Source organism: Pelecanus crispus, chromosome 2 (genome assembly GCF_030463565.1).
Source record: "Pelecanus crispus isolate bPelCri1 chromosome 2, bPelCri1.pri, whole genome shotgun sequence".
In the NCBI taxonomy this organism is placed as follows: domain Eukaryota; kingdom Metazoa; phylum Chordata; class Aves; order Pelecaniformes; family Pelecanidae; genus Pelecanus; species Pelecanus crispus.
The window spans coordinates 94,441,588-94,461,153 of record NC_134644.1 but is presented as its reverse complement, the minus strand read 5'-3'; the positions used below and the strand labels follow the sequence as shown (position 1 = coordinate 94,461,153).

General features: G+C 36.0%; 1 protein-coding gene across 7 annotated transcripts in view; it reads left to right on the top strand.

Moving 5' to 3' along the window:
• The window catches only part of MARCHF6 (membrane associated ring-CH-type finger 6), a 56,126-nt gene that overhangs the window by 9,281 nt on the left and 27,279 nt on the right, over positions 1-19,566 (top strand). For 5 of the 7 annotated variants that reach the window (XM_075728160.1, XM_075728161.1, XM_075728159.1 and 2 more), the window contains exons 4-10: positions 4,575-4,718; positions 8,233-8,305; positions 10,290-10,458; positions 11,937-12,129; positions 12,433-12,494; positions 14,836-14,868; positions 16,555-16,606. In XM_075728160.1, the coding sequence (XP_075584275.1) occupies positions 4,575-4,718; positions 8,233-8,305; positions 10,290-10,458; positions 11,937-12,129; positions 12,433-12,494; positions 14,836-14,868; positions 16,555-16,606 (726 nt within the window). The remainder of the gene's footprint in view (positions 1-4,574; positions 4,719-8,232; positions 8,306-10,289; positions 10,459-11,936; positions 12,130-12,432; positions 12,495-14,835; positions 14,869-16,554; positions 16,607-19,566) is intronic. The other 2 variants (XM_075728162.1, XM_075728163.1) reach the window with 2 other exon arrangements.

Genomic DNA, 19,566 nt, shown 5'->3' with positions numbered 1-19,566 from the left:
ATTATTTGGATGATTGAGCTCCTAAGCTATCCTACAGCACACTGAGATTCTCCATATTAAATACTTAAGGTTGGGGGTTTTTTAATTAACCCATAAGCCTTGATACATTTTTGATCATCTTAAAACGTTCCGGATGTGACTAGTGTATCTAGCTTAATGTGAAAGAGTTCATGGTTCATAGGTTTTAAGGCAGAGAAAAATAAGCATCACTCTGACATAATTGCAAAATATTAAATTATATCTTCATATTTTTAAGTAACTTGTGCAAAAACCATTGGTCAGTAATGGCATGTTGGTTGTAATAACACTTAATTTATTAAGTTCCAAACCTTTGGGTCTTTAATTTTGTACAAAATGATCTGTAAGAAGCTATGTAATTATACTGAGTGACCCATTTTGTTGGGCTCATCATCTGAAGTAATTAAGATTTTATTGAAGGATATAATGGGCTAATTTTTTTACCTGTTCATTTTGACAAACTTTAATACAGTAGTCCATAGCTTCAGCATTTCTAGAAAGTCTAGTTTGGAAAAACATAAGCTTCTGAAACAAAATACTACATGCTGGCACAGAATTCAACACCTCTGCTGCCAGCTCCGGGGTGTGGAGTAGACATGAAGTTGAGATACATGTAAGTGTCATTTCATATGTTTTGTTTGACCTGTGGCATGCATGAGAAGGGGTGGTGTTTTTCTCCTTTTACCTTAGCAGTCTGGAGCAAAGTCTGTGTACGTCTCAAGAGTGTAAAACACAGAAACATAGAATGGTTTAGGTTGGAATGGTCTTCTGAAGATCATCTAGTGCAATCTAAAGAATACCTTACAACCCCTGTGTTGTGGTTTAATCTGGCAGGCAGCTAAACACCACACAGCTGTTTGCACCCCTCCCCCCCACCCCGCAGTGGGATGGGGGAGAGGGGGGGGGGGGGGGAGTAAAATTTGTGGGTTGAGATAAAGACAGTTTAATAGGACAGAAAAGGAAGGGAAAATAATAATAGTGATAAAAGAATATACAAAATAAGTGATGCACAATGCAATTGCTCACCACCTGCCAACCAATGCCTAGCCAGTCCCTGAGCAGCAGTCGCTGCCCCCCAGCTGACTCCCCCCAGTTTATATACTGAGCATGACGTCATATGGTATGGAATAGCCCTTTGGTCAGTTTGGGTCAGCTGTCCTGGCTGTGCCCCCTCCCAGCTTCTTGTGCACCTGGCAGAGCATGGGAAGCTGAAAAGTCCTTGACTGGTGTAAGCACTACTTAGCAACAACTAAAACATCAGTGAACACACAGTATGAGAATAATCAGCAGCATTCTCATACTAAATCCAAAACACAGCACTATACCAGCTACTAGGAGGAAAATTAACTCTATCCCAGCCGAAACCAGGACACCCTGTTTTACCAAACCAATGATTTAACCCATGAGCTATAAAGCACACATCTTATGAATTATATAGTAAATTTCACAATCAGTGCACAAGGATGACTGAGGTGGCATATAAATGGCTTGCAAGTGTAATAGTAAATAGAAAATCTATGGGTAAGAGGACTGTAAGTGTGGAGATCCTATGAAGTAGGCTAAACAACAGTTTTACCTAATCAAAGAAGGATGTTTTGCTTTCTTCCACAGTAGGCATGCACCTGCTTAGGTTATGGGCAAATAAACAGGCTGACTTGGATGGGGAAATAGTGAGAAATTAAACAGGATCCAGTGGCATTGTGACAGCTGTGGAGAAAATAAGACTAAGAAAAACATTTGAGCCTTCATAATAAATAGTGTTAGGGTTTTTTTGATACAGCATATGTCAGAAGGGTATTGCTTTTCTACTGTCTTTCTGCAGCTCTGCTTCCCTCAGTGAAAAGTAAGATGATGTGCTATAGGAAGGGACTTGTGGGAAGCATGAAGTCTGTAAGTATAACATAAACTGGGAAAACACCTTTAGGATCTTTATTTCCTTCTAGGGGGAAGATTTGCATTTTCAAAATGCTGCTGGCCAGTAACATGAAAACTATGGATAACTTTCTATTGTATTTTATACTAGTTTATAATGATCATATATCTGACTTCTCCGCAAACGTTTGCATGCTTCAGAAAGCATCTACATTTTACCCTGTGGCGGAACTAGCCATAAATGGGGGAGATAAACATATTTAAACCTGCACAGCCTGTTCTCATTCATTGGGAATATGCCCTTAGACGGGGAGAGTCTTGGACCATTGCTTTGGGACCAGTTACACATTGCTGATGATTTGTCATGGTGGTGGGTTTCTACAGGGATTCTACTGCTGGTGTGGGACAGGAAAGAGGAGCAAGAGAATTTTGGGATTAGGAAGAGCCTCTCTGTATTGGTTGGTTTTTTTCTGTCGTGCAGCTGGCATTTATAACTACAGAGAGTGCCAGTGTTCCTGATGTTGTTGCTTCTTTTTTCTTCTTTTTTTTAATACAACAACAAAAGTGAAGTCTGAAACTGTCCAGGTTTGCTAATATTTATAATTGTCATTACATATTACATTATCCTGACAGAACATACAGGTATTCAAAAAGCCTCTGTTATTTCTCAGGTACTGCTCTGATGAGAGCTCCTTTCTGTACTGCCCTTGTCGTGACTAAACGTCTTTCATATCATCTTGCAAGGGAAATTGTGTGGGCAGTATAGTTTTCATTTGGATTAAGTTTTGGTACTTTGAAAAGATTGGGAAAGAGAGGTTAAATTGAAAGTGTGAGTTGGTTTTATTTCTTCAGAAATTTGGTGGGAATTAATAGCATTCAGGTTCAGCAGATTGTCCCTATTGTGTTTGTCAATCATCAGTTGTGTGATGTTTGTACTGAATAGCCTCTGAGGAAATGGGAATGATGAGAAAGTTTCCTGTAATAAAGGTATCACTTTGGTAAGATAGAGCATTGGGAACTTCCCCCCCCCTCCCCACCCCCCTTGTTCTGGATTTTTTTGTCAGCTGAAATCTACTGGCAAACTGTTTCCCTGAAAACTACTAATCAATATTCTCTGCTTTCTTATTTTTTCTAGGAGAAGGAAAATTTCTAAAGACAGCCTTGTGTTTTTCCTACCTTATTTGTGTCAGTGTAATAGCAGATTTCTGTCCTGAGTTGTCTGCTTTGGAGAAGCAAAATTAATATTTGTGTTCCTGAAAAGGTTAGGCTTACCGGGGAGGGTGTGTGTGGAACAAAAACCCACCCCCAGAAAACAACCAGCCAAACATGGCCTGGACAGCTCAAATGTTGAACTAAAGCTCACTTATGCTCAGCCAAAGTCTGTTTGAATTTCATGCAGTAATAGAAAAAACTGTTGCTTTAATTGGCCTCCAGTAGAGATATTTTTATTTGGAGGAACTGTGGTAAATAATGTACGAAATTGGTTTCTCAAACTGATTGAGGAAAGATTACTGGGATGGGAATTAAGGGATGGAGGAAGGTTGAGGATGATGGGGAGTCGAAGGATTGTCCATGAGAGGGATGGAAAACTTTTCTCTAGTAGTTCTTATAAAAATTGAGTTCCTTTATGTAGTTAAAAGTATGTGGTGATTTAAAAAAGTCCACTAATTAAATGTGTTAAAGTCTTCAAGCTCAGCTGTTTCCAGCATAACTGTTGAATATCCAGGCAGCAATGTCTTTGTGCAACTCCTAACTGCAGTTTATCATCTTTATTCAAATCTGTTATTGATACTGTGCATTACCACTTCTTGGCATCCATATAAGTGTGTAGAAGCTAACTAAATTTAATGAAATTGTTAGAGATAGATGTTTTCTAATTGTTTGCAAAAGAAGCAGCCCTGTCACTGTTTTTCTTGGCTTTTGAGTAGGGATGGGTTAATGTGATATACAGGTGTTGAACTTAAAAAGTCAAGAAAATTTACTATTATGAAAATGTCTATACAGGCTGAGAGATTTGCATTATGTTCTGTAATAGGGGTGACCTTAGAAGAAATCTTGCATGGTATGAAATAGGTATCTATGGAAAGTAAAAGTAATTCTGTGTAAATTTCAATGTCTGTACATACTTAAACAGCTCTCTTCAGTTTTCCTGTCTCTGTGGTACTTTTATTTTGCTGATTTTTTTTCTTTTTTTTGGTGCTGTTGGATAGGAAGTGGAATCTGAATTATCTCACACATTAATAGTATGCAAAATTGCTAATTTCTCTTGTTCCTTGTGCTCTTCTCTTGAACTAGGTTTATAAGTAACAGACAGGGATATCTTTGAGGGAGTGCTGAGTGGGAGGGCTACTGAATTTAGAATATGCTTTTTTGTGCATGCTTGAGCTTATTTTGAGATAATCAGAGTTTACAGTTGATAAACAAAGCTATTAAGAAAACTTCTCTTAAGTCAAAAACTAGCGTGGAGTTTATTAATTTTTCCATTCCACTCATTACACAATGTAACAAATATGTGATGTGAAATTTTTTGTTATTTGTTTGGTGTCATCTCTTGGGAATCTATAAAATATATGGTTACTCTTCTAGTAAGCTTTTGTCAATTACAACATTTTGTAGTTGGCAGGACTGTTACATAAATGCTTCTTTAAAGAAAGAACTGTTTCATAAGTGCCTTTTCTACACAGTTTATTCCCCAGATATGCCTTCACGGCTTCCAATCCAAGACATCTTTGCTGGACTGGTTACAAGTATTGGCACAGCAATACGATACTGGTTTCATTATACACTTGTGGCCTTTGCATGGTTGGGCGTAGTACCTCTTACTGCATGTAAGTATTAATTTTTTTGTACTGTAATATTCTTATAGGCAGGAAAATATACCACTTCCTGCAACAAAGTTTTGTGAGACCATTGTTGGTTTATTTAAATAAAATAAATCATAAATTCAAAGACATTGTTTCACTTATTTTCTCTCATAAGTTCTAGCTATTTGACTCTTAAGCCAGTAGTGCAATGCAGGAAGGTGTTAAGAGATAGGAGAAAATGCATAAAAGGGATTCTTATTCCAATAAAATAGCTCTTTTCAATTATCTTCTTTCAAATAAAAACTTCCATGTAGATTTTATACCATATATTAATATTAGATTAGAAGAATTGTCCTGGGTTTTCTAACCACTTATAAATGAAAGGGCAATATTCTTTTTTAGTATGAAAAGTGAAATTCCTGTATAGTCATACATAAATTGATGAGTAATAAACTCTACTACTATAAAGTAGTAAAGAAATTGAACAGAAAAAGAGAGCACACATTTAAGTTACTGTAGTATCCAGTTTGAAATTCACTTTTCAAATACAAATGGAAAGAGAACTATTGATGTTTCAACAAGCTAAAAATATAGAGAAGATGAAAAAAGGCAAAAGGGATATAGTGTTCAGTCAAGGAAATGATTGGAAGTGCATCTTTACAAACAGTAATGTACCCCTTGAACAAAAGAGCAGGGAGCCAGTAAAAGCATCTCCTTGGACAGTTTGTTAATATGTTCTGTGCTTTTATTTCTAGCTGGCATTGGCTTAGTTTGAGAATAGTGCAATACTGCCATCAGCTATAAAAGAGTGGTCCTGTTTCTGCAGTCTGTCCTTCCTGTGTGAGAAAGAGAGCTTTTCTGGGCATAGAATAAACAAGATTTACATTGAAACGAAAAAATATTTCAAATTTCTTCCTTGGGTTTTTAGATGAATCTTGGGGTTTTTTTCATATTCAGTAGATTAATTAAGGTAGTTACATGTCATAACTGTCTGAAAATCCGATGCTGGCTCTTCAGTAATACTGAAATGCTGGAAGTCAACACCCAAAACTATATAACTAAGTTGTAGGTGGTGTTTTTTTGGTGGTTGATTTTTCCTTTGTGTCTTTCTTTTTATACGAACATCATTTTTGGATTTTAATACTTATTTACTAAGCAACATAACTGACTTATGATTTTGATTTACAAGTGACTGGTTTTTTTTTACTTTGTCTTAATTAGTTTCTAACATTGCACATGTACCCCTGTTTATGGATTCCTTTAAGAATTAATGTATTGTGAAGGGTAATATATTTGCACAGGAACATATCCAACATGATAGAGCCATCCAGTCTAACAAACCTTGGAAAATCCATTCGTTTTTTAAATTTGTCAGGATCTGTCTGATTTTGTATAGGTCTTGTCTTCTTACATTAAATGCCTTTAATGTAATCTTTAATTTTCTGTAATATTTAAATACTTTTCAATGTAATCTTTTGCCTTCCCTGTTTCTGTCATATGGCTTACATAATTATGTGTGGCTGGCTTCACAATGAAGTATTCTTCTCATTATTTTATATCTGGAAGAAAAAGGTGCAGCATAAAAAACTTGTCAAACATACTGAACTAGATGTATGGTTGAACAAATCTGCCTTCCAGATTGCAGTTATCCTATTGTGGGATAAATTCTACATTCTTTTTTGGTAATTTCACTGCTTTATTGCATACCCATCTTGTATGGTTGAGTTAAAGGAATTATTTTCTCTGTGCATACTCTCAGCCTAATCCCAGCAGGGTCTGATATGCTGTTGCTATTCTGTTAGCACAAAGCGTATTTACATTAGTAGATGAAAAAAGCCAATTACACAATTTGCTATGATCTGTTCAGAGAAGTGGGATTAATTGGGCCAATTTAATCCAAAGTGGTTTTATTCTCTGTGATAATTGTATTTAGCTGCATGGTTCCTAGAGTGAAATACCCAAGGTACCTATACAGTACGTGGGGTAAGAAGGAGGTGTACGCACTGAGTAAAGTGAATGTGTACACTAAGGCAGTAGGAAATGCTAGAGTGGGAGTTGGATTGTCCAAAGTGCCTCCTTTATCTCAGATTTTAGAAATCACTGTTCACATAGCGATATGGCACATAAATGTATTTTTCTGGAGTGATTCAGTTGCCGTTTAAAAAAAAAAGCTGATGAGAATGGTTGTATACCTGTTTCGTGTAATTGTGTAGTGGTTAAAATTGTAGAGATGTGTAATACAACTACTTAAATTGGCATGAGTAAAGCATGAATGGAACTGTGTATGTGAGCACAAGAACGAGCAGAAGAAGGGCTAAAAGGAGTATTTCCTGTTTGCCAAAGAGCACTGTATATGTGATTTCATTCAAATCGAGGGAGAACAGACTAAAGATAAGGTGTCAGGAAAATAAAGAACAGGACTGAAGTTACAAGATACATAGATAAGGAAAACAGGAGAACTGTGAATTTTGCCTCAGGCTCAAGAGGGATGAAATAAAGCAATGAGGCAAAGATCCCAAACGGCATCCACTCATAAAGAGTATAAAAGGCAAGTCTCAAATCGGTTCATAAATGCCAATCAAGAATAATCCAAGAGATATGATGAGGATTTACTAGCCGGTGTCCTTTGTCTTCCATGTTGCCCACAAGTTATCCTGTACAGACTACTTGGGCATGCATGTCTTAGTGCTTGTATGAGAGTGAGCAAGTGACATCTGTGAGGAAAAATAGCTTGCTTAGAGATCAGTTTGTTTAGAGATTTTGTGTAACAAGACCCCCTTCCTATTCCATAAAATCTCACAATGAGTTTTGTTAATCTGGTTTCCTACCAGTGTAGTGTAACTGGGAGTTATAAGGCATTTTGTGTTCTTTGACCTTTTCAGCCTGTCGGAGTTCACAGTGGTATCTTGCCCCTTTGAAGTTCCCCCACTGTGTAGCTAGATAGTAGGCAGAGGCAAATTATTGCAACTCACTGGCAGCAGAGGATCAGTGTCACCTTGCTAAATTTGATTCAGTGACTGTTCAATATAAAATGTGTAAGTAGTACTGACTACCATGAGACTGAACATTTTCATGAGATCAGCTATAGCCCTGGTCTCTTTTGTGTTCCATCAAGGATTAATTAGCACTGAGATACTATGGCTCAGGAACTGAGCCGCTTTGCATGAAGCATATGAGAACGTACTGAGGAAGTATTGCTGCAAGTATTTGTAACCCGTTTCCATATTCTTCCTTAGGCATCTGTTGGTGTGACCAGTGCTGGAGACAGATCTAGGTGAATCTTGGGTCTAACCTAGTATGGCAATTCTTACACTTTGAATGTATACTTTATCAAGAATGTTCAGCTAAAATAAATACAGCTTTTTTCCACGTGTTTGTATATGGTCTTGAGTTCTGTTATTTCACTGAAAGTTGAGATTTTTTTTTCTTGTCATGAATTTAGTTAGGACACCAGGTGAAAAGAGCATACCTATGGTCCTTTCTAAGTGAGGCTATAACCAAAATCTAATTCATACCACGCTTCTGTTTCTTCATACAGGTCGTATCTACAAGTGCTTGTTTACTGGCTCTGTGAGCTCACTACTGACACTGCCATTAGATATTCTGTCAACGTAAGTACTTAAAACAGTTTGATATAAATAACTTTTCTAGTCAGATTACCATGAAGATGGTTGCTTTGGAACTTGGGGTCCCTTTCTTCCAGTTATGCTTGTTATCTTCCATCATCAAATGCAAACAGCTGCCCGTTACCCTTTGCATAACAAGATGTATGGCCAACAGTATTACAGTAGAAATCATTTCACTTTGAAGTTCTGTTATTCAGGATCTTTGGAGATGGAAAACTGACTTTACAAAATGGGCCCTGGTTAATGAAGATTTATATTTGATGTCAAGAAAATTTATGCTGCAAAATTATACTTAATAATTTAAAAAATTAATTTCTACAGTTTAAATCAGATGCCACTGCTAATAATGTCACATTCTGTTTGCTTTGTTACATTTTTATATTTTGAATTTAATTTTAGCCATCTTGAGTCTCTTATGTGATAGGGATTTTTTTTTTCAGACTGCCTTCTAGCTGACACTTAGATTCTAATGCTTCAATCACCATATGCTATTGAATATTGTCTGTCTTTGTCTTTTCTAAATCAATATTACTTAAAGAATCAATAAATACCAACACAACAGAGCTTCAGACTGGTTCTTACTTTTTTCGTTATCTTGAACCTGAGGAACTGACACTCAGTTTGAGTAGAATCAGTTGCAAGTCAAGCATATTTTGAATGAATGTCCTGTGTAGTTCAGCTAAGTCATCTCAGTTGGGCTATTTGATTTGAGACATCAGGTCATGTTACCTTTAATTAATTTTTATTAATGCTTGAGATTAGTGATAGCATTTTTCCTGTTATCTCCCAGTAAGTGTAGATTTTATTTTCATTTTTCTGAGAAGAATCTGAAACAACTGGACCTAGAGCACCTCTTCTTGTGTCTTTTACAGTCTAGGGAGAAAATAAAGGACTCGAGTATCTGTCAGATTTTAATGTCATGTGAAGCTGTGCTTTGATGTGTATTTCTTTGGCAGAGTCAATTTCAGTAGCATCTTCTGTCATCTTTTCATTTTGGACTTCTTGTCCCCATGGTATTCACTGTGCTGTGTAGACACAAGTGTTTGTGCAGCTGCATGGAGAGCTAGGCTGATACTTCTTTGGGGATGGCAGCGTGCTGTGGTGGTGTATTTCTTATTTTAAAGAAGGTACTGTAGTTGGTTAGTTTCCTGAGCAAATTCACTATGGCCAAGCAATAGTGTAAGGGTGGAAACAAGTGGGAGGGGGTACCTGAAGTTAGGGATGAGGGTTTCCTAAGCCAATTTAAGTACCTCTTGCATTGCATGAAACCCTAGTTTCAGTTGGCTAACTGAACTTTGTTTTGCTGCTGCTTTACAGTTATATATGACTTGATAGATCAGGATTTTTAAAGTATAGAGATAATATCTGGGATAAAAGAATTCCCAAAATGTAGTGCAGCTGCCAGCAAACCCTGCAGTTCCATTCTTTTGGTTAGGGTAGCTCAGCAGATAAAATGTTTCAGTGGACTGGATATTATGCATCTAGCTATTTAAAAAGATTTTTTTTTTTGTTACTGTAGCAAATCATTTACTTAGTGACTATTGTGTTTCCTTTGCTATTCTTGAAGATTGTTTTTCCTGAACTACTCTTGAAGCTCTTCATAATGAGTCAGATCCTGTTTTGCAGGAATATTTATGTTTAAACAGTAGTAATTTCACAAACCAAACCAGAGGGAAATAAAACCTTTTCCAAATTGGTATTTATCTTGGCACTTAAAACTGTTTTTACACAGATGCATACAGGCCTCCTAAAAGAAACCTTCTTTGAACAGATTTTTTTTTTAAATTAAGTAAAAATTACATCTAGATACTTTCTTCACCTAGACATAAATAAATTCAGCTTTTTGCACAAATACCAGTTTATTTGTTGATTTTGACTAGGAGGATGTGTTTGTGGTAGTTAAAAGTGACTAAGTTTAGTCTTATTAGCAAAATATATTTGTCTTTTTTTTTTTTTCTTTCTTTAACAGGGAGAACTTACTGGCTGACTGTTTGCAGGGCTGTTTTGTGGTAACATGCACGCTGTGTGCATTTATCAGCCTTGTTTGGTTACGTGAACAGATTGTCCATGGAGGAGCACCACAGTGGTTGGAACAAAATCAGCAACAGCCACTCAATGGTGTTGGTCAGCAAAATGAGGTAAAACTTAACTGCTCAGTAGTTCATGATAAATTTAGAAAATGTGTTTTTGTGAATAAATACATTATCAGAACCCAACAATAATGTTATTTTACTGCTGTGTATCTTTATTTGTACATTAGCAGAAGTTGAGCATGTGTTCCTGTATAAACTCAGTGACACCACTGTTATGTTTTTGAAGTTCTGTAAAATGGAATGCTAATGGATTTGTTATAGTATAATTTTTGTAAAGTAACTTTAACATTGTTTAGATTCTTATGTCTATCTTTACACTTGTTTTAAGATAATTTTGTGCATATAAAGGTGAATTGTCAGCCATAGTCAATGAAGATGCAGCTTGCTTTTGTCTTGTCTTTTCCATAAGTATTTCAGTAGTTCATGGAGTAACAATTCACTGTTCTCAAAACAGTTGGAGGTTTTGCTGAAACCTGAAGTTGGAGCTTCCCTGCCCTCCCCCCACCCCCCAACGCACACACATGCACCCCTTTAGTGCTTACAGGAGCCTGTTGGGCAGGAGAAAAGATGATGTAAGCAATATGTGCATGGGGGGAAATAATTAAAATGGTTTCTTTTGTAATACATTTCAATCTTTTAAAGACAGAGATCCTCAGCTTGATGACTGACTTGGGTTGTCCTTGAATTATCATCTTTTTAATATGATAGTTTTAATAAGATCAAGAGAGTTCCCCTTTATTGAGCACTGGTGAGACCACATCTGGAGTGCTGGATCCAGTTCTAGGCTCCCCCAGTACCAAAGACCTGGACATACTGCAGCAAGTGCAGTGAAGAGCCAACAAAAATTATTAAAGGACTGGAGCAGTTCACATACGATGAGAGGCTGAAAGGGCTGGAACTGTTCAGCCTGGAGATGAGAAGGCTCAGGGTGACCTTATCAGTGTGTATAAATGCATGATGGGAGGATGTAAAGAAGACAGAGCCAGGGTCATCTTGGCAGTATTGAGTGACAGGACAAGAGTCAGTAGGCTCAAATTGAAATACAGGAAATTCCATTTAGACGAAAAAAAACCCCAAACCCAAAAAAACAAACTAACAAAAAACCCCCAAACAGATGTGGTGTTTGGTTTTGGGTTTTGGTTTGGTTTTTTTGTTTGGTTTTTTTTTTTTTACTGTGTGATCAATTACTGGAACAGGTTGCTCAGAGAGGTGGTGAAGTCTCCATCTCTGGAGTTACTCAAAAGCCAACTGGAAACAGCACTGAGCAACCTGCTGTAGCTGGCCCTGCTTGAGCAGGTGGGTTGACTAGATGATCGCTAGAGGCCCTTTCCAACCTCAGCTACTCCTTGAAGAAGTCTGAATGTTTCTCTTCCTCTTTTAAAAGGTTTAGTGGTCCCAAATTTAATGCTTATCTAAAAAATACATTATTAAAATTTTTTAACGCTGTTTGTTTTTTCTATATAGAGGATAAAAGTACAGAGAGAGGTTGATCAAGTTAACAATACTTAATACTGTTTCTGCAGGCTCAGGCTGTTGTAAATGGAGGTGTTGAAAATGCTGTGCTTGATCAACCTGCTAACCCAGCTGCTGAGAATGTAGTTGTAGGTGAGAACCCTGAAATTCAAGAAGAACAAGTAGATGAAGAGGAGGAGGATAATGAAGATGAAGAAGATGCTGCAGTAGAAGATGCAGCAGATCCAAACAATGGAGCACAAGGTAACAGGTGACTCAAAACAGTAATGTTCTCGTTCTTTTTAAATATAAATGAAGCCATTGAAAATAGGACTGTGATAATTCAAGGAAGCTGTGTAAATTCCCACTTCAGCTTATTTATCTTGTTTTTGCAAATTTCATATATTTCTTTTGAGTGATGAAGCACTTTCTTGATATAAAGCTATCAGCAATTATGAGTTGAATGTTATGCACTTAAGTCTTTGTTCATTTAAAACATAGCATGGAGTGGTTACATCTAGTTTTGGGCGAGCGTAACAGCTGTAAAAATGGCCATTGTCTCCTCAGATGACATGAACTGGAATGCTTTGGAATGGGATCGCGCAGCAGAAGAGCTTACTTGGGAGCGAGTGAGTAAGAATCATTTTCTTGAATTGAATAATTCAGACTCATACTTGAAATGATTTGTAATATTGCTGTGTTAAAACCCATTTGGGATAATTTGGATACCATTGTCTAGTGTGAAAACTATTAGTAAGAGGCTTCAGTGGTCTAAAAAAGTCATTGTATTAAAACCAAAATGCTATTATGCTACTTGTTAACTATCAAAAAGGCATTTCTTTGATTTGAAATACAGTAGTAGCTTAAAACATGTTTTAGCACAGACTTTTCTGAAGTCTTCCGCTTGGTCAGGTTTAGAAATGAATTGCAGCTTACATTGAGAATGCTAAGCCAGATTAGGAGCACAATAGGTGTTGCGTTATATATAGTTTAATGCTTAATTTTTGTATTCATGAAAGCATTAAACTAAAGAAAAGAGAGAACCAAAATTTCTGGTTAATTTGCTTTATTTACATATCTGCAAGAGACAAATTTATTTCTTAAAAAAAAAGGAGCATTTTAATGTAACATTGCTTCTGTTTTGTTTATGGATCACAAATTCCATAATTAGAGCATGAGATGCATGTACACTGTAATAATAGAGTAGTGTAGAGACTCAAGAACTAGTTTTTTGTAGCTGGCTTAGAAGTAGCCAACATCTGACTTCAAAGCTCACTGCATGCAGCAAAATCTACCTGAAGGTAGATACAGCAGCTTCACATGATTTAGTAGCATCCCTAGTGCCTATGGCAGACAGTTGTAAAGCTACTCACTGTGTTCCTGGGCTGTGGTATAGTTGTTGCCTTGATTGCAGTGTAGTAGAAGTATAGTTTTCATCGTGAGGGACTAGTCTTGACCTTTGTTTTCTATCTAGTGAAAACTTGGTTTGTTTTGAAAGATATTTAGTGAAAAAGGACATACAGAAATTCAGGTTTCAGAACCATTCTACTGTGTATCTCAAGATGAAGGTGGTGTATTTCTGAATCCCATTTATGTGCTGGGAAGTGTTGATGTACTCCTAATTGAAAATACTTTGATGCCTCTCCATGAATATAGAAATCAGTTTCAGCAAACTCTTACAACCATTTCCAATCCTGTGTTCTGGCATAGGAATAGACATCTAGTTGGCATTTAGTATCAAAAGTGGGGTAGGCTTTTCTGCTGTTTCACCTTGTGAAAATAGCATGCAAGCTTTCTGAATTTTCAAAAATATTTGCATCTTGGTTTACTTTGTAAAATATGTGCAACTTTAACTTAGTGCAAAATCCTGGTACAAAATAGCCTTGAACCTGGTACTTAACAGCAGTAATCGTGGAGTAGGCATGTCTGGGCTGAAATAGTAAGAAATCCTTGAAGTTGGGGGAAAGAGGAGATTTTTGGGTTTGTTTTTTGTTTTAGTAGAAGCTCTGGTTTTGGCTGTTCTGTGGACACTTCCCGTAACAGCTGTTCACAGTGATGGAGGATTTGGTTTCTGTCTTCCCTAGCTGTAAACCAGTTCTGTTTTAAACTTAATTACATACAGTGTAGCAACATTATCCCGTTACTAGTTGCTTTTATACATTGAAGGTAAAATATTAGCCTTTGACTTTTTTCAGTGCAACATAAACTGATACTTTGCAATTAGGAAGCAAAGAAAAAATTTGCTCTTGTATTTTAATATTGAGTTGTTTAAACATGTTTTTAATTAACAGTTCAATCACTAGAATCTTTTGTAAATACAAAATCTTTGTCAGAGTCTTCAAAGTCCTTGGAGAGAAATAGCTTATAAATCTAATAACCTCCTAGAGGTGGTGGAGTCACCATCCCTGGAAGTGTTCAAAAAACGGGTAGATGTGGCACTTTGGGACATGGTTTAGTGGGCATGGTGGTGTTGGGTTGATGGTTGGACTGATGATCTTAGAGGTCCTTTCCAATCTTAACGATTCCTAGTTTTTACTTTCATTAAAAAATAATCCAGCCACCAAGCAAGGAAACATGAAATTATTACTCTACCCTTAATTGGTTTAGTGATGGACTTGGTAATGTTAGGTTAATGGTTGGACTGGATGATCTTAAAGGTCTTTTCCAACCTAAACGATTCTATGGTTCTGTGTTTGGTTTGCCATATATAAATACATGTGTATTAAGATATTCCACATGTATATCACTGCCTTTGATCAACTGAGTTTACTGTGTTGAACAAGAACTTAGTTCCTATCTTTATCTTTAAGAATTTATGTCCAGGTTCTGTTGGTTGAGCAATAAAAAAAGCTTTTGACCATATTGGACATTAAAAGTTGGTGTGAAAGAGGCTTCTATGAAGCTTATTTTAGATGTGCGTTGTTTAGTTTTTCTGAAGAGTAAATAAAATTAACTTTCTTATCTTCACAGATGCTTGGACTTGATGGATCTCTGGTTTTTTTAGTAAGTGAAATACTGTGTTTCGAGGATTTCTATAGAAGGCACTTTTTTAAAAAAAGTAAACTGTATTTTTTAAAATTACATCATTCTGTTTGAAGTCCCTATTTTCATATGATTTGAAAGTCTCTTTAAAAAATACATATGATGTCACGTTCAAGCAAACTGTCTTTTTAGGAGTTTCACAGGGTAGATTTGTGTGTGTGTGTCATAAAAGTGGTATTTCTTAAGACATAGGTAGCTTTGGATCATATACTCCACTCTAAATAAATATTAGACCCTTTAAAAAAGCATACACTGAAAATACGTATCTATTCTAGCCTTAAGTTTTGCTCTTTATGTTATGATTAAAATAGTGTCCTCATTCAGACTTCTCTGATTTGCCCTAATACCACCAGACACCCCTAGTGAATTTTTAGTGTAGACTAGGTTTTAAAATTTATGATCTTCAGTTATGTTTCTTGATTTTTATTTGGGGTTTTTTTTTGTTCCTCCTTAGAATTTTTCCCCTGTTGAATATTATTTTAACTGTTGTCAGCATCAAATCGTTCTTTAAATCTTCACTATAGTCTGTTTTGTGGAGCACATATCTTTTAAATTTGTTCCAAAAATCTTTATGATTATGATAATTTAGCAAAGCACTCCTAAAAAGGCTGTTGGCTTTTTAACACTGGTGTGTGGATGAACCTGTGTTGATTTGCTCCGTGACAAACACTTAGATATAATGGGTATCTTCTAGTGGGCTTTGTTACAGTTTATTTGAAGGGCGCTCACTCTCTGCTGTCCATCTTACCTGACAGTTGGAGGTGTCTAGCTCTGACTTCAGGGTCAGGGGAGAGGGAGCGCAAAGAGTCGATGGCAACAAAACTTTAACCCATCACAGCTCCGTTGATTGGGTATCATCTGCCAGATCACTTATTTTAAAAAGAGAAGTAATTTATATTTTAAAGGGAAAAAAGATCTGTGCTCTCTTCCAGCAGTCTAAATTTTGCTTTATTTAATGTGTGAAAGAACTACAATTCTTAAATGTGAAAGTGTTTATTAGATACTGTAGTGGATAAATGTCTCATGTCTGAAATAAAATGTCTGATATTTTAATGTAAAGTCTCATGTTTAAAATAACGTAGCTTATTATGTCATTATTGATTGACCTTAAATACTAATATAAAAAGAATTAAAATTCTAGTGTACTTATGGCTGAGTTCACATCTTAGCCAAAAGTAATATTAAAAAATAGAGACATGCTGTCATTTCTACAGTGAGAGCTATCAGTTTTGTTAACAGGTTTCTTGTGGCAAAGTCTAATTGTTAAAAGTTCAGATGAACATTTTCTCACTTCTAAAACAAATATCCACATACATTTCATGTAATTGTTTTTAGGGGTGGAACTGTTTATATTGATACTAAAACCTTATTTTTACAAAATAAGAGTGTCAAAGCAAATATAAGTGCTCTTATCTAAGCAAATGTCTGTGAACGTAAACAGATGCTTTCATAATCTGTCCTGCATGTTTTGGTCTTTGTGGTAGAGCAAATTTCTTGGCTCTAACATGAGATGTGCAAGTTCTGGTAATAATAGGCAGTTGAAATAAGAAGTTTAGATACAAAAGTAAAGTCATCTATTTAAATGGCTGACATTTATGTACTGTTTCCTTGTCGTCTTCCTCCCTCCTTCCCCCATACTCCTCACAGGAACATGTCTTTTGGGTGGTATCTTTAAATACGTTGTTCATCCTTGTGTTTGGTAAGTATCATTTGCTCTTAGGTTTTAAAAAGATCCGTCTTTGTGAAGTGATAATGCAGGTTACTTTTAAGGCTGTTCTCTCAGAATAAATGAAGTTGTGATATCTAAAAATGGAACCACAAACAAACTGGGAATATGAATAATCTTTATTGCTTCTAGTTTTGTCATTTTAATTAAGTGAATAGGTTTAAAATAGGAAATCTACCAGAAAGCTTAATGATGTCGACCAAAGCACAGAAAATAATACTTGTTTGGAATACTGTTAAATTAAAGGAGGAACCTCTTAGAATTTAATTTATTAGCAAATGCAGTGCTTCTAAGAATTACTAGGATAACTTTTTCTCCTTACAGTTTTCATTAGATATAGTTAAATCACTTTTTCCATCAAGAATCCATTTTTGGAGCTCAAAAATGGGAGGGAGGGGGGCATGCAAGAATGTAGCTGACTGTAGAGTTGTCAAATATACTTTCATTTTGTGTCTAAAATTACTACAGAACAACTCTCCTTAGTTCATACAATTTAGACTTAAATTTTAGAAAATAGTAAATTCTAGTTAGTGATGTATTTTGCTTTATTTTACTTTCTCCTTCCTGTAGATGCTGAAGCTGAACTGCAACTTTAAATGTTTGCAAGACTCTCTGTATTTCTAGTACAAGACAGGAATATTTCATGTTCTAACTGATTCCATGTGATAGGAAAATTTCTTGGACATGAACTTGTCACAGCTTAAAAAAAAAATTGTCAAACTGTAGGTGTATATTTCTTAATCATTTGAAACCTAAAAGAAAAGGGTAGAATGCTTGCCTTATTGTGAACAGCAGTAAGCTCCCCCTTGAGAGTTTCTGCAATTCCTATTTTATATTTGCTGCTTATATGTAGGGTAAATCTGCATTCCCACTCTGGTTTTACTGCAGAAAGGGGGGTAACACAGTTAGAAATACATATTTTTTTAAGATCCTCCTGAGAGGCATTAGACTGTGATTCAGAATTTTTTTTTGTACTTTACACCTGTTGAGTGACATGAGAGAATAACAGCTCTTCCCTGTGACTCAGTTTTGCCTATTTAGCTGCTAACAGAAGCTTTTGGGTTATGGTGCTTGAGCTTGTTCGTGTTGTTAATTTCACAGAACTGCGTGCAGAAGCAGCAGCATTTTAGTGACAAGATAGGGCATTTTATATGCTTGAAGATATACTGGATACAAAATTTCACTTGCTCTGAATTATCAGTTTGGAAAGGGATTGGTTATGTTGCTTTGGTTTTTTGAGTGGTCTTTCTTGGCAGGAGAGTTTGAGCTTTAAAAACTGATGTCATACTGTAGATAAGAAATCTTTGCTGGCAAAGTAAAGCTCACAATACTGAACCAGTGATTTGAGCATCTAGTTACTGAAACAAATCAGCAGATCAAAAGAAAATAAAAATAATTATCATGTATATTTAATTCACAAAAAACTGTAACTGTTCTAACAAGAGTTGGAAAATACTTGAATTATTTGTTTCTAATAATTAGTCTATTTTAATCTGTAGTTATCAGAAGTTATTTATGTTTTTTACCTGCTATAAAATTTAGGCTTTTTCAATAAGTAGATAATCTTTATTAAATTCCTAAATCATTGATGTAAATTCAGTAAATAAGTAATAAGAATAATTAATAAGGTTGTCATATAGATGTGTTTTCAGTAGCTCTAAGTGTCCTTTAACAACTGGGAAACTAACAAGGAGAGAAGGGGAATGACTTTCCCAAGCAAGCAGGAGATCTGGGAATTTAATTTGTGCCTCAAGCCTATAGTTAGTATCTTTCCCACTAAGTAATACTGCCTAATTTACAACTGAATCTCTTAGTTATTCATAATTACAGTCCCGGTGAGTTCAAATGTCACAGGAGGTACTTTCTAGAAGACAAAACAGACAGAAAGCATTTGGAACCTTAATTACTAGTCCAGAAACTCTCCTATGATGTTCTCTTGCACAAGTTAATTAAGTTTGACTTAATTCATATTTTTTGTAGCTCATTTTAGTACTCACAGAGGAGTTGGTACTCCTTCATGCTTTTTAATAAAAGGGATCTATTAGAAATTCTCTTTTAAATAACGTTATTTAAAAAACATGATAAACTGTGCACTATAAGCTCATAAAACACTGTCAAAAAGATGCCGCTTAAGTCATGAGTCTGATATCTATAGGAGTTTTGAGCACTTTTTTTTTAATCTCGCTTTTCTTACTGGGCAGGAAGAGCTCAAGTTCTCCCTTTATCTTTCACTTTTGTGTTATTCCTAGTAACTGCTGATTTCTCTGAAAGAGACATAAATTTAAACTTTCTGATCATTGATTAGGGTAATAAAAGTCCTGCTAAATCTTTTCCTAGTTTTTTACATATTGGTCATATGGAAATGAGGAGAGAAAATCAGCAGGCTTTTCATTTGAGTGTGTGTTTAGTCTACAGTAGTCCCCAGAGTGGATTACCATGATATAGTGAAGGTAATGTAGGTGAAAATAAAAGCTTGTAGTTACTGCAGCCCCTTTACTTCCTATTGAGTCCCTCTACTTCTGTAGGAAACTGATGTTGAATTCTATAGTTGTTTGTAGCTTGGTTAGAAGACCACAGAGTGAGCTAAAACAACTACTTGAACCTGTTGCAAATACACAGGTGCCCAAAAATGGGGAAAGTGCTGTGTGTTTTAATTCATGCCTCCTGAGACCTCAGAATTGGCAAGAGTGAGTTCTCAGGAATGATGATGGTTCTTAGTACATTAATTCAAAGTAAAAGAATTCTCAGTTGCTCCTCATCCCTTCACTGGAGCATCATCTTTCTCCCCCTCATCTTCTCTTCCCCTTGCAAGTTTCTGCAGGGCAAGCCTGCAGTAGGCATGCAGCCTACTGTATTTTTCACAGTATTCCTAAGAATTAAAGCACTGAAACCTTGCTAAAGCAAGTCCCATCTGATCAAGATGTAAAATGGCT